The sequence below is a fragment of the Callospermophilus lateralis genome, chromosome 6 (assembly GCF_048772815.1).
Source record: "Callospermophilus lateralis isolate mCalLat2 chromosome 6, mCalLat2.hap1, whole genome shotgun sequence".
Taxonomy (NCBI): domain Eukaryota; kingdom Metazoa; phylum Chordata; class Mammalia; order Rodentia; family Sciuridae; genus Callospermophilus; species Callospermophilus lateralis.
The window spans coordinates 144,845,632-144,858,398 of record NC_135310.1 but is presented as its reverse complement, the minus strand read 5'-3'; the positions used below and the strand labels follow the sequence as shown (position 1 = coordinate 144,858,398).

General features: G+C 43.1%; 1 protein-coding gene across 2 annotated transcripts in view; it reads right to left on the bottom strand.

The window, feature by feature from the left end:
- Dsp (desmoplakin) overlaps positions 1-3,947 on the bottom strand; it is a 48,081-nt gene extending 44,134 nt beyond the window's left edge. For both annotated transcript variants that reach the window (XM_076859172.1, XM_076859173.1), the window contains exon 1: positions 3,515-3,947. In XM_076859172.1, coding sequence (XP_076715287.1) covers positions 3,515-3,711 — 197 coding nt within the window. In that variant the 5' untranslated portion in view covers positions 3,712-3,947. The remainder of the gene's footprint in view (positions 1-3,514) is intronic.
- Between the last annotated feature and the right edge of the window lie 8,820 nt (positions 3,948-12,767).

Here is a 12,767-nt window from a genome sequence, read left to right as displayed (position 1 = left end):
AATTTCACCTCAGATTAGTGCTTTGTTTTAACTACAAGAAAAAATTCAGAGATATTCTGCTGTAATTGAAAACAGTATTAATATAATATTTTATACAAGAAAATCCAAAGTTTACATTTTCAAAGCTCTGCTTTTTATATTGTCAAGTATATAACATTCACTAAACCTTAATGAAATAATAATTAGAAAACAAGAAGTTAAATAACATAGTTGCAGATTCCACTCCAGCCTAAAATAACACAGGACAGGTACATGATGGGGGAAGGAGAGAATTACAATGTAAAAGAGATATAATACTGTCATTAAAATGGACAAGTGTTAGCAGTAGAAAGAACAGACAAAGGGGAGATGTTTTAAAATGGGTTTGAAGAGAAAAATAAGATTGGGCCTCTCCACATACTCAAATTAGTTTATATAAGAAAGGGCTAAACACACTCATTTGGAAAATCATGAATCTAAACCTAGCATGCGGAGGGAGGCATGCCTGTAGTCTCAACTACTCAGGCAGTCAATGCTGGAGAATCACAAGTTCAAGCCCAGCCTGAGCAATTGAAGAAGTAGTTCTATCTCAAAATAAAATTTTAAAAATCTGGGGGTGGAGCTCAGCAGTAGAGCACTTGCCAAGTATATATGGGAGGCCCTGGATTCAAACCCCAGTGAAAGGAAGGAAGGAAGGAAGGAAGGAAGGAAGGGAGGGAGGGAGGGAGGGAGGGAGGGAGGGAGGGGGGGGGAGAAGAAAAATCACCAATCTAATTCAATCAATAAACCAGCATTTTTGAAATAAATGATTTTGAATGCAATCAGTAGTTCTCATAGGTTTTGTGGTAAAAGAATGAAAAAAAAAGAAAGAAAACACCTTAAGTGGGAGTGGCCGGGAATCTTTAGTCAGAAAACTACTTGTTAATTCTTAATCGTCCTTCACTGAGCAGAGAGCGGCGGCCCTCTAGGGCGGACAGGGCCTCCTGCTTCAAAGCCCAAGCCATGGGCGAACCGATTCCTCCACACAGAACTGGATCGCCACCAGGAAAACAGGTACGGGTGCTCAGCCTGACTCTCCCCAGCCAGTCGCCATTATTTGAAAATGCAGAAGTCAGCATTTGCCGGCTGTTTAGTCTTCAGCAGCACCACTCCAGGCCGCGCGACAGGCTGGGGGAAACTCCATGACCTGGGTCCCGAGAAAGAATGACGGACAGCTGAAGCCCGGGTCGGACGCCCCGCGGCGCCGTGACTCACACCCACCCGCAGGAAAAAAAAAAAAAAATACCCTTCCTCCGAGTCAGGTCATTTTTTCACTTGGATCTGTTTTTCCTTCCCAGCGGGATGTAACACTTGACAGGTTTATAAACAAGCTTTTAGTTGTGAAAACAGAATGCAGAAACACTATCCAGTGAAAAAACACTGAACCTCCCCAAATACAACGGGGAGGAATCCTAATAAAACATGTATCATCGTTATGTTGTTCATTAACCAATGAATAAATTAACTAAAATTTTACTTCCCTAAAATGTGTATAAGGGGTCAAGAGAGGAAAAGAGTCAATTAATGGGTACTGATCATTGTCAATCTGAAAGACAAGAGGGCTGAGGGTGTGACAGGATACAGCACGTTCCTAGGCGCCTGTGGGGCCCATGGATTTGATCCCAGAACCACACGCACAAGAAAGAAAAAAAAAAAAAAAGAAGAAGGAAGGAAATGAAAGGAAAGAAAAGAAATCCAGGTTAGTAGAATATTAATAGGGGCCAAATAAACATTTGATTCATGAACTATCTAAAAAGGAGCTCATCAGAATCCTTACATATTCTGACTTGGATTTAAACTGTGTGTGATTCACACATTTAAAAGACTGTGACTTCCAAATCTTGGATGACTGCAACAGAAAAAGTAAAATTTCAGCTCTAAGTGCTGGCGAATTTTTTTAACGAACTTAAAAGCCCAAACTTTTATTCTTCCTATCGCTTGGCACGTTTTTAATGGAAATCCCCAAGAACATTTTATTCAGAAAAAAAAAAAAAAAAAAAACTCCAAAACTGAGACAACAAAAAGAGAAAAAAAAGGAAAAAAAAAAACCAATATACATATATCGGGATGCTCCGGGGAAAAAAATCCAAGCAGAAAACGGGTTGCAACTTGTATAGTGCCTGCTTTCAAATCTGCTTGCAAAATAGAGGTTGCCCCTCCTCTCCCTAAGGCTTCAAGCGGGGTAAATAATCTGGCACTGATCTAAGCACTCGGGCCTCTTTCCCGACGAGGGAAAGGCTGGCAGGGGGCGGGGAGGGTGCGGGCCGCAAAACTCTCCGGGCTCACATGGGCAATCAGAGTCCAACTCCCAGGACTGGGTTAAAAAAAAAAAAAAAAAAATCCTGTTCATTACCTTTCCTATCGTAAAACAAAGACCTCCTAGGTCTACTTCCGTGACGATCAAGCCAAGTAGGCACAGCCTTCTTGCCAGTGGGCCTCTCCAGGGCGCTTTAGCCGGAGCACCACCCCCGCCAGGGCCGCCCCCAGCTCCCAGACCACACGGTGCAGATCAAAGGGCAGAACCTGAGCCGGTGCTTTGCGACCCAGGCACTGGGGAAGTTCGTCTAATACTCCCCCCCACACACACACACACACCCAGTGGAAACCAAAGGGCCCAGACGCGGAGCCACAGGTGCTACAGCGTGGCCACCCAGAGGGATCCAGCGCGTCCCAGTAAAGCTCTATCTGGAGCGCAGGAGTGTAGCCAGCCTCGCTGTCGCCCCGGAAGAAAAGTTTCATTTGCGGGGACAGAGGAGTCCCAGGCCTGGCCTCCTCGGGACCCGACCCTGCTCCACCAAGACGCTCAGCCTGCACAGACGCCAGCGGGTGGCGGGGCAGCCCCGGCGCCTCCGCTGTCGTGGTTCTGAGGTGACCAGGAATTGGGGGTAAGCCAGTACAGATGGTGGTGGAACGACCGCGGCCACCAGATAGCGCCGGGAGGCCCCCACTTCTTTACAGTTTTACTTCTGATTATAATTAAGGTTGGGTGTTGCCGTCGCAGCCCCGCCTCTCCCGACCTCCCACCGGCTGGCGGGAACAAAGGCAACTGCAGCCAGGCCGGGCTACGTAGGTGGCAACCCCGGGACGGCAGAGAGAGGGCCGCACACTGCGCCCCTACCGGTCCGCTCGCCTCGCCTGTGAGGGCGGGGTGGAGGATGACGCCCCCTCTGGCCTCCAGCCCGGGCTTGCGGGGAGTGGAAGATGGGACCCAGTCCCCTCAGGTAGGAAGGGAGCCGCCCCTGTCCGGGCACTCACACACACCTGGATCAGAGTGGCAGCGCTGGGTGTCAGGACACTTGGGTCCAGCTCCCCAGCGCGGCCAGCAAGTGCTTCTGTGACCTCGGGCCAACATTTTTCTCCTTCCAAACCTGGGTTTCCTGATCGGCCGCTTGGGATCGTGTCCCTCCCCGTCCCAGAGTCCTAGGATTTTGCTAAAAGGTGGACGCCCCGGAGCCGGACCCCGAGCCCCGCGCTCTCGCTCGGCGCGGGTACCCACCAGTAGCCGTCCGAGTTCTGGTCGTTGACCGTGTAGCGCCGCGAGTAGTACATCCTGCTGGTGCCCCCGCCGCCGCCGCCGCCCCCGCCGCCGCCGCCGCCGCCGGTCATCTCGTAGCGCAGGTCCGGGCCGGACTCGGCTCGGGTCATGCGGCCCAGGGTGTTGATCCGCGGGTGGGAGCCCCCGTTGCAACTCATGTCGGCGGTCACTCAGAAGGAGAGTGGCTCAGCGCCGAGGCATAGGCGAGGCGGGCCCGCTCGGAGAAGGTGGACGGGGCCCGAGCGAAGGCGGACAACCGGGAAACGGGTGGGGGAGCGCAGGAGGGTCGCGGGGACGCTGCCCTCCACCAGGACCGTCCCGGCCGCAGCGAGAGCGGGGACGGCGACCGGCCCGAAGCAGGAGCGGGAGGAAGAGCTGTGGCTCCGAGGGCGGCGAGGGCGCAGAGGAGCTGGGTCGGGGCTGGGTGTTGGTGTGGGTCGGCGGCGGAGCGAGTCTCCTCCCCGCTGGCACCCGGCGCCGCAGCCACACCTGGCCGGCTTCTTCCCAGGGCGGGGTGTGGCCGCCGCGCCTCCCCCGCCCCCCCGCGGGTGTCAGGGACGCGCTCGGGCCGCCCCTCCCCACCTGCGGCGGCCGACCCGCGGCTCCGCCCTGCGCCACCAAGACCTGAGTAACGCCAGGCGGGGCGGGTCCGGGCGACCTGACCGCCCCAGGCGTGGCGACCCCGGGAAGGAGGGGCGCTCACAGGGCTGTTGTGGCCGGAGCTCTGGTCACACGGGCCCAGAAAACAGGCCCTAGCTTTTGAGGATTTCCTGTCTCCAACTCGAAAATACACTGGAATAAAAGGGCCACTCAATTGGACAATTCGTTATTAGCATTTACTTTTGCTCATCCCTGGAATGATGCCAAACAAGCTTCCAATAGAAACACAATTCAAAAGAGAACGCATGGACGATGGGATTTTTTTTTTAAAGTTTTCTTTTACTCCGGTAATCCAGGAAATTGCCTCTGATTTCCAACATGTAGAAACTATTTTTAAAAACTAATAACACTGTATGGAAAAGTCTTCACTAAAAAATAATAATTTCTTTGGCATGAAGATGAAAATACTACAACTATTTTTCGTTGGATAATATGAAAATGTAAGTTGCCATTTCTTTATTTCCCCATTTAAATGGTCACTTTCAACAAGAAGTTGTGAACACTTCAACCTCAATGCTCAGTTTCCAATTTTTGTAAAAGAACCTTGGATATGCTTGTATCACACGCTCCCCTGCGCACCGCCTCATCTCCCCTCCCCCGTTCCTTTGAAGCTCAAAGCTTTGAGAACATGTGAGTGGCAGAGGCCCTCCTAGGACTGGAGCCTGAGGGCGACGGAGAACCCTGGACAGATACCAATCCACTTGGTACAGATGAGTAACTCTGAGCCAGAACATTCCAACGACTTGTTCCAGGGCCACTCCCAGTTGGTAGCTGAGTGTTAACTACACCGTGGTCTCCACCAACCCGGTTTAGATATAGACCCAGTCACACACCATCAATAAAAAGCTGTTTGTGCAATTGGAATAAACATCCTTTAAAGATCCTTATAATAAACATTTCTTATCTTCACAAACGGTGCTTATTGATTTGTCTTATCAAACAATATATTTCTGAAACGTTTATGAACTGAAAAAAGAAACCAAAAAATATGTACCCACTACATACATACCTAAGTGTATGTATATATATATAACTACATTTGTATATTCTAAAGGAAGTGGAAGATAATTTTCTAACTTTTCCGTATTTGTACCTCTAGACACTTAAACCTTTTAGGCACAACTTTCAACCAAACATCTTGCTCTTTTTCTTCGCAGTTGACCAGAGCTGACCAGTTTTAACCCAAGGAATCAAACATACAAAAAGCCCCTCACAGTGGTGCAGGCCTGTAATCCCATCAACTGAGGAGGTTAAGGCAAGAGGATGATAAATTTCAGTCCAGCCTCACCAACTTAACCAAGACCCTGTCTCAAAATAAATTTTTAAAAGGAACTAGGGAATGTAGCACTGGATAGCACTCCCCTTACAATGAGATAAAAGTTCAGCACTGTTAACAGCTTCTCAATTTCCTGTCACTTTTAATAAAGGTAAATGCAATCCAGTGTTCAAATGATTATGCTAACACTAATGGACAGAGTTTCTCCTGAAACAGAATGAGTGGCTATAAGTCAGCCTTAGCATAACCAGCCCATAATGTCCATTGGTTAGAGAGGACAAAGGACATTACTGGTGTGTTAGTGAATAATACACAAATTTTGATGTAGCATGATTTCCTTCTATGCACCTCATTTGTTCAGCAAATAATAATAACCTGTTACATGCAAGGGTCAGTATCAGACTCTGCAAAAGACACAAATGAGTAAGGTACAGCCTCTACCCTTAAAATATGTCATAGTAAAACTTTAAACATTTCAGGGATTCCCCTTTTCCAACAATGTGCAATAAAAAGGACATGCAATTGCAGGGCAGCATTCTCCTTTAAAACAAGATGCATGGTTGTGAATCACCTCCCAGAAGACAAAAGCTCCTCAGCCAAGCGGCACCTCTGAGAGCTCATGTTGGATATTCAGGAACCAGGCTCTGCATGGTCCCAGGCACCACCCAGACTCAGAGCTGTTTAGTCTGCTTAGAAATGGTTAGAGGTGAAAAGCACAGTTTACCAATTACCTCTGTCTACCCCTCCTTCCTAATATGCCCTTTTGTGTCCTGCCCTCCTTGCAAACAAAGGGCTTCCAACTAACCAAACATGCCAAGTCTGAGAAAACCGTGAAGTTTAATTCTCTCTCTCTAAGGGTAATACAGGCGAATGAAAGGATGGAGTAACTAGACTGACATGCTAGGAAGATGGAATCCAGATGTGCACACAGTATTAGTTGTCTAGGTTGGCTCATCTCGTGACGAAGGTTAAACACCAAGAGACCATATTTCTGATCTTTTTTTTTTTTTTTTTTTTTTTGGTGGGGGGCATACTAGGGATTGAACTCCGGGGCACTGGACCACTGAACCACATCTCCAGCCCTAAGCCCTATTTTATATTTGTTTAGAGACAGGGTCTCATTGAATTGCTTAGAGCTCACTTTTGCTGAGGCTGACTTTGAACTCCAGATCCTCCTGCCTCAGCCTCCTGAGATGCTGGGATTACAGGTGTACACCACTGAACCGGACCATATTTCTGATCTTTATGCTACAATTTACTTGGGGAAGAGCTCAGCTTCTTTATGTGCAAAATGGAAATAATAGTACTCATTTTTCCAACCTTCCAGATCAAGAGTGAGGATCAGATGAGATCAAATATGTGAACATTCTTGAAAACTGTGAAATATTACATAAAGCTTAAGGTTCCAACCATTAACTCAAAAGTTCTTGGCTAAATGTGAAAATTTAAATGTTAATGACTCCATCTGTATCCCATTTATAAACCAATAAACCTCCCGCTTGGAGATGCTTAATATTAATTCACTTAAAAATCCATATTAATATTTATTATATGCCACACTATAGACTCAATGTTGGACATGGAAAGGTCAATAAGGCTGAGCTCCTCCCCATAGGGTGTCAAAATCTGCATTAGGAAAGCAATTGCATTAGACATGCTATAATAAAGGTATATTTACACAATAGTGGGAACACAATAAAAGAATCTAAAAGCAGTTTATTTCTTGCAACCAGATTTTTAAAAGTTCAGAATCCAAAGTCTGGCAAAGTCTTCACCAGCTGACCTGAATAAGGTCAGCTATTTTTTCCCTGCCACTTATACATACCTCCCCTTTACTGATAGAGAGGGATCACTGACAGGCAACCTTCTCTCTGGCTGACCTTAGTAATGACCTTGCAGTTTAGAAAGAGCCATCTGCCATATCCTAAGCAGATTTTTTAAAAAAATTGAACAGAACACCTTGATTTCAATGAAAGTAAGAAGAATCATTTACTTGCTCAAAAATCCCATGGGAACTCCTTATCTCTTTGTTGGTAAATGATATCCCTTTGTCAGAGAACAATTTACAGCTTGTGAGTTAAAGTAGGCAGTCTGCCTGCCAGAGGAGTAGTGTTTTAGTAAATCAGAACCACAGACAGAAACTAGAAATGAAATATAATGTGGGTAAATAAAATGCCTATTAAAATGGCAGGCGTTTTTTTAATAAAATATTTAGCAGCTAAGGGTGTAGCTCAGTGGTAGAAAGAAATAAAGAAGGAAGGAAGGGAGGGAGGGAGGGAGGAAGGAAGGAAGGAAGGGAGGGAGGGAGGGAGGGAGGGAGGGAGGGAAAGAGACTATGCATACATATTTGTTTGTGTATGTCTACCCTTTGTTACTCTTTCACTTGTGTGAGTAAATTAGAAAATAATTTTCCACCCACCAAATTACAAAAATAAAATTGATCTCTCCTAAAGTTGTTGAAACTATTCAAAGTTTTTTATTGAAGAAAGCAGTTTTTTTAAAAAATATATCAAGGGAATTTCAGAAATAGGAAAATGTTTGAAAGGTATACACGTGAGTCCAAAACTGTCTACCTTTGCCTTTGTTTAAGCATCCTTAGTGACAGGAAAATATTTGTTTGTTGTGGGTTTTTGGTTTTGCCAGGGGAGGGTGGTTTACTTTTTAGAAATTAAGTAACTGAGAAGAATATCTCAAATACATTTTCTGTCACTGCAGTGGTAAGATTTTTCTGTAAATGTTGACACTTGTTTTGATTTTTGCATAGGTAATATGTAACACATTGTGCTGACCTTTATGTTTTTAGAGTACTGTATTTTTTGGAAAGCCTATCTTTGGGTAACAAGGATATTGGATACATCCATACTTTCTAGTCTTAATCCCTTTTTAATTAAGAGTCCAAGTTTGTGAGATGGTCAAGGGTGCCGAGACGGCAGCATAACTGTGGACCACACAGGGCCACCCACACCCTTGGCTGAGTGATGTCTAACCCACCAAGCTAAATAATATTTTAGTGAGCAAGCCACATAGACCCATAAGTATAATTCAAGAGCCAAATAATTGACCTTTTTTAATATACTCTCAAAGCAATTTCCTGAGCTCATCATGATTGTGAGGATCTGTCAGTCTAACTAACCCACTGGAATTGGGACAGTTCCCCAAACTTCTATAAATATCATGTCAAGATGCAGATTACTGCTGGTAAACCCAGATATCAGTAAACACCACACAGATACAGCATGTGCTAATAGTTACATAAAGGATCATAATTAGTTTTTTCAGCCTTTACTGAAGGAATTCAAAATTTATACTCTAGGTATGGAATTTCAGAAATGAAAACCACTTTCAAGAGATTTTATGCCAGTTATTTGGGCTTGGGTTTTTTTTCTTTTTCTTTTTCTCTCTTGGTTCTTACATATGCTCTCTGCCACTGAGGTAACCCCTAGTCCCTACGCCACACGTTTTCAAAACTTTTAAAGCCTCAGAACTGTTTCCACAAATGAAACCCCAAGAGGACAGCCAGCAATAGAAACAGATCATGGTGGTGGGATATGTCTCCCCGCCCACTACACCCAGACTCTGGCCTCTGCCGCTCTGCCACAGAAGCATTTCCCCAGAAGAAGTACCGTAATAAATCAAATCCACACTTTATTTAGCAAAAGAAAACAGTGAGTCCTAAAAAGGTTGGCCACTTCCCTGAGTTACACAATATGTAAAATATCAGAATTCTGTTTCTAATTTCAGCCCTTTCCATTATGCCAAAATTCCAATCTAATCAGGCATGAAAGAACACATTTCTAAGCAATGATTTGGGATCAACCTGAAACCAAGAAACTATCCTATTAATTGTTATTTTCCTACACTAGGTGCATAGGATATCTGGATATGCAGCTACTATAAAGTAACAAACCTGCTTTGCAGAAGTCACACCAAAGATAATTTCTCTTATTATTTTTAGTCACATTCCTAAAAGTTAGGTGATCATCTCTCTTGATGTCCCCAAGTATCAGTGAAGGCACTGTTAGCACTCATTCTGTAACCCCCCCACCCCCACCCGGGGTTCTGCGTGTGCCGATTCAACCAAGCACAAATTGGGGAGAAAAAAAAATGTGTGTACCTTGAACATTTATTTTTTGTTTTTGCCGCTTAAAAATACAGTGTAATAACTATTTACAGAGCACTTGTATTGCATTAGGTATTATATGTAAACTGGATGACTTACAGTAAGGAGAAGGTATAGGGTGGACACGAGCGCAGGGGCTACATGAAGACACTTTGCCACTTTATGTCAGGATTTGAACACCCATGAATTTTGCTATCCAAGGTAAGTCCTGGAATTAATGCCCCATCCTTACAGAGAGACTGTATTTGTTTTGTTTGGGTCTGTTTTTAAAAATAAATAAATCCATTGTTTAGGAAAAAAAAAATGAAATTGGCGAGTGATTCGCTGAACCACATAAAATCGGAATGGAAGCTAAGCCATAAATAATCTGACGTCTAATTAAGGCAAGTGAAATGGAACCCAGTTTCTTAAGTGATCATCTTTCAAAACTCTAGACATTCGTAGGTAATGACAAGTTCCCACAGCCTTTATCGTGAAGTATTTATTGCACATACGTTGCTTCCTTGCTGCAGAGAGAAATGTCAGCACAAGGAGATTAAAGCATAAAGAAAATGCCCAAATTCCTAACTCCAGTGATTTTTAACAATGAAAGCAAGAGACAAAATAAGAACCAACCAATTGGTAGCATTAATAAAACACAAAGAGTGAGAATGGTTTTTATCTTCAGTTTCAACTGACTACTAATCTAGGGTCCCCCAAAACTTTTCTTGTCAGAGATTTGGTAAAATCACAGATTACAGGAAAGAAGCCCTATGCAAACTCTCCCTGTCTCATCCTACACAAAGAAAACTGAGACCCTGAGAAAGGATTTGCATTACTGGCCAAGGTCCCAGCCTATAAGGAGCAAAACCCAGATTAGAGTTAAGAGTTCACTTTGTGAGCTTTGCTTAGAAGGATGAACTCAAAGCCAGAGACTTTTTTTCCTCTTGATAATAAACGTGTGTGTGTGTGTGTGTGTGTGTGTGTGTGTGTGTGAGAGAGAGAGAGAGAGAGAGAGAGAGAGAGAGAGAGAGAGAAAGAGAGAGACCTAGAAAAAGCAAAAAGAAATGTAGAGAAGCTATGAAACTTTCAACTATAATCATATCAACCAGCCAAGGTAATCATACTAGGCATTTTTGTTAGATTTCCCTCCAGGTTTGTTTGTTTGTTTGTTTGTTTCTCCCCCAATGAATATTTTACCTAAATGATTTCAGATTACATATACCATTTCTTTCATATTCGGCCTTTTAACTTAGCATTATACCATGAGCAGTTTCCAACCTCATTTGAAACACTTTGTCCACGTTGCTTTAAAAAGTGCATAATATTTTCTGGTGGCATTTCTTGTTTGTTTTGCTTAAGGCTCTTTGAAAGTGGCAATGCACAGATCTTGGAGCTTTCTATGGGAATGATCCACGTTGTTCAAGAATTTTTCACATCAATGGCAAATAGCATTCACCGTGGATGGGAAACCGGGAGGGGTGAGGCAGTGAGCAATTGCTTAGTGGAAAGCTGCTACAATGCCCAGCGACCTTGTTTAGGAAAACAGTCCTGCCTGAGGAATGCCAGCGTTTCTTTGTAGGGTCTCCCCAGCAATCCTTCAGCTGCTCTCAGCCATAGGGCCACTAACGACGGGAGAGAGTTTCTTCCTGAAACTTTCATACTGAAGACGCTCAAAGAGAACTGGGCTACTCCTGGTTTCTTCAACCAGTGAATAGGTTGCTAACCTCGAAAGAAAAAAGCTTCCCTTTAGCAAGAATTCAAGTCCAGAAAAAGTGGTGCAAATCAAGAGGAGAGACCAAAGGACTGTCCTCGACAGTCATATCCAAATGCATTCGATCTGTCATTGTCATCTGAAACATTTAAGCCTCGCCATCACAAGACAGAAATATTTCAGATATAGGAAGAAGTTATGGCTCTGTTCCATGGCAGTTTCAACAAACCCATGAAGCAGTTTTGTCTTGCAGAGGTGGGTGTGGAGAGGTAGCGTCATTCCCGTTAAACCTGTCTGGCGACTCCTTGAGTTTTAACTGCTTAGCAGTTCGGCTTCACATGGACTTGAACAAAGCATCTCCAAGTCCTTTCCCACCAAGGCATGCAGAGGAGACGTCATCTGTCATCTCTCAACAGCCTCTTATTTTGCTTTACTAAGAAGGGAGACGACAATCTCATGATTTAAAACAGGCATTGCTATCTCTTTAAAACAAAAATTGATATTTGCACCTAACATATCCCTAATACAGAAAAGGAGGCTTTTTCAATCTTCCTTTTTAACTACCGAGGAGCTTGTCTAACAATAGAAGAACATAAGAGGACTTAAATTAACATGAAATACTTCTTGATTTCAGAATTATTACAAACAAATGTTAATAAAATGTGTGTTTATACAAAAGAAGGTAAAATATAAAGTGTTTTTAGAAGGAAAGTTTTAAGCCATGTATACAACATGGTTAGATTTTTTTAATATTAAAAATATTTTAGGAAAGACTTCCGAAGTGATCTTCAGGCATAAAAATTATTCACTTGAAGATTGATATACAGAATATTTATTTGTTCAAGTGCACATTTATAATAGATTTTTTAAATAAAAGTATGTGAAATTTTTTTAAAAGAGTGAAACACAAAATTTTCAAATGTAAAAAATAAAATAAAAATGTTCAGTCTTGTAAAAAAATGGTAGTTTTCATAGCTAGTTTCAAAAATAAAGGTGAGATTCCACAACATCTGAGTTATTAATCTGGTATTTATCATTATGATAAAAATAATTATGATTTCATTCATTTGTAGAGCACATTACAGATTTTTTTGGTGTTTTTTTTAGATGTTTTTATTGTGGCAAAGTACACATAACATAAAATAAATTATTTTTAATCATTTTTTTCACATTTTTAATTGGTGCATTATAATCATACATAATGATGGGATTTATTGTTACTTACTTGTGAATGCACACAATATAAAAATATATAATTTTGGTCAATATCACTCCCAACACTTTTCCCCTCTCTCCCCACCTCCCAAACCCTGATCTCCCTTTACTGATTTTCAGGAGACACACTCAAATCTTTCTTTTCCATTTCTTCTCTAGCTTTCACCTATGAGAGAAAACACACAACCCTTGACCTTCTGAGTTTGACCTATTTCATTTAATGTAATGGTGCCTAATTTCATCCATTTTC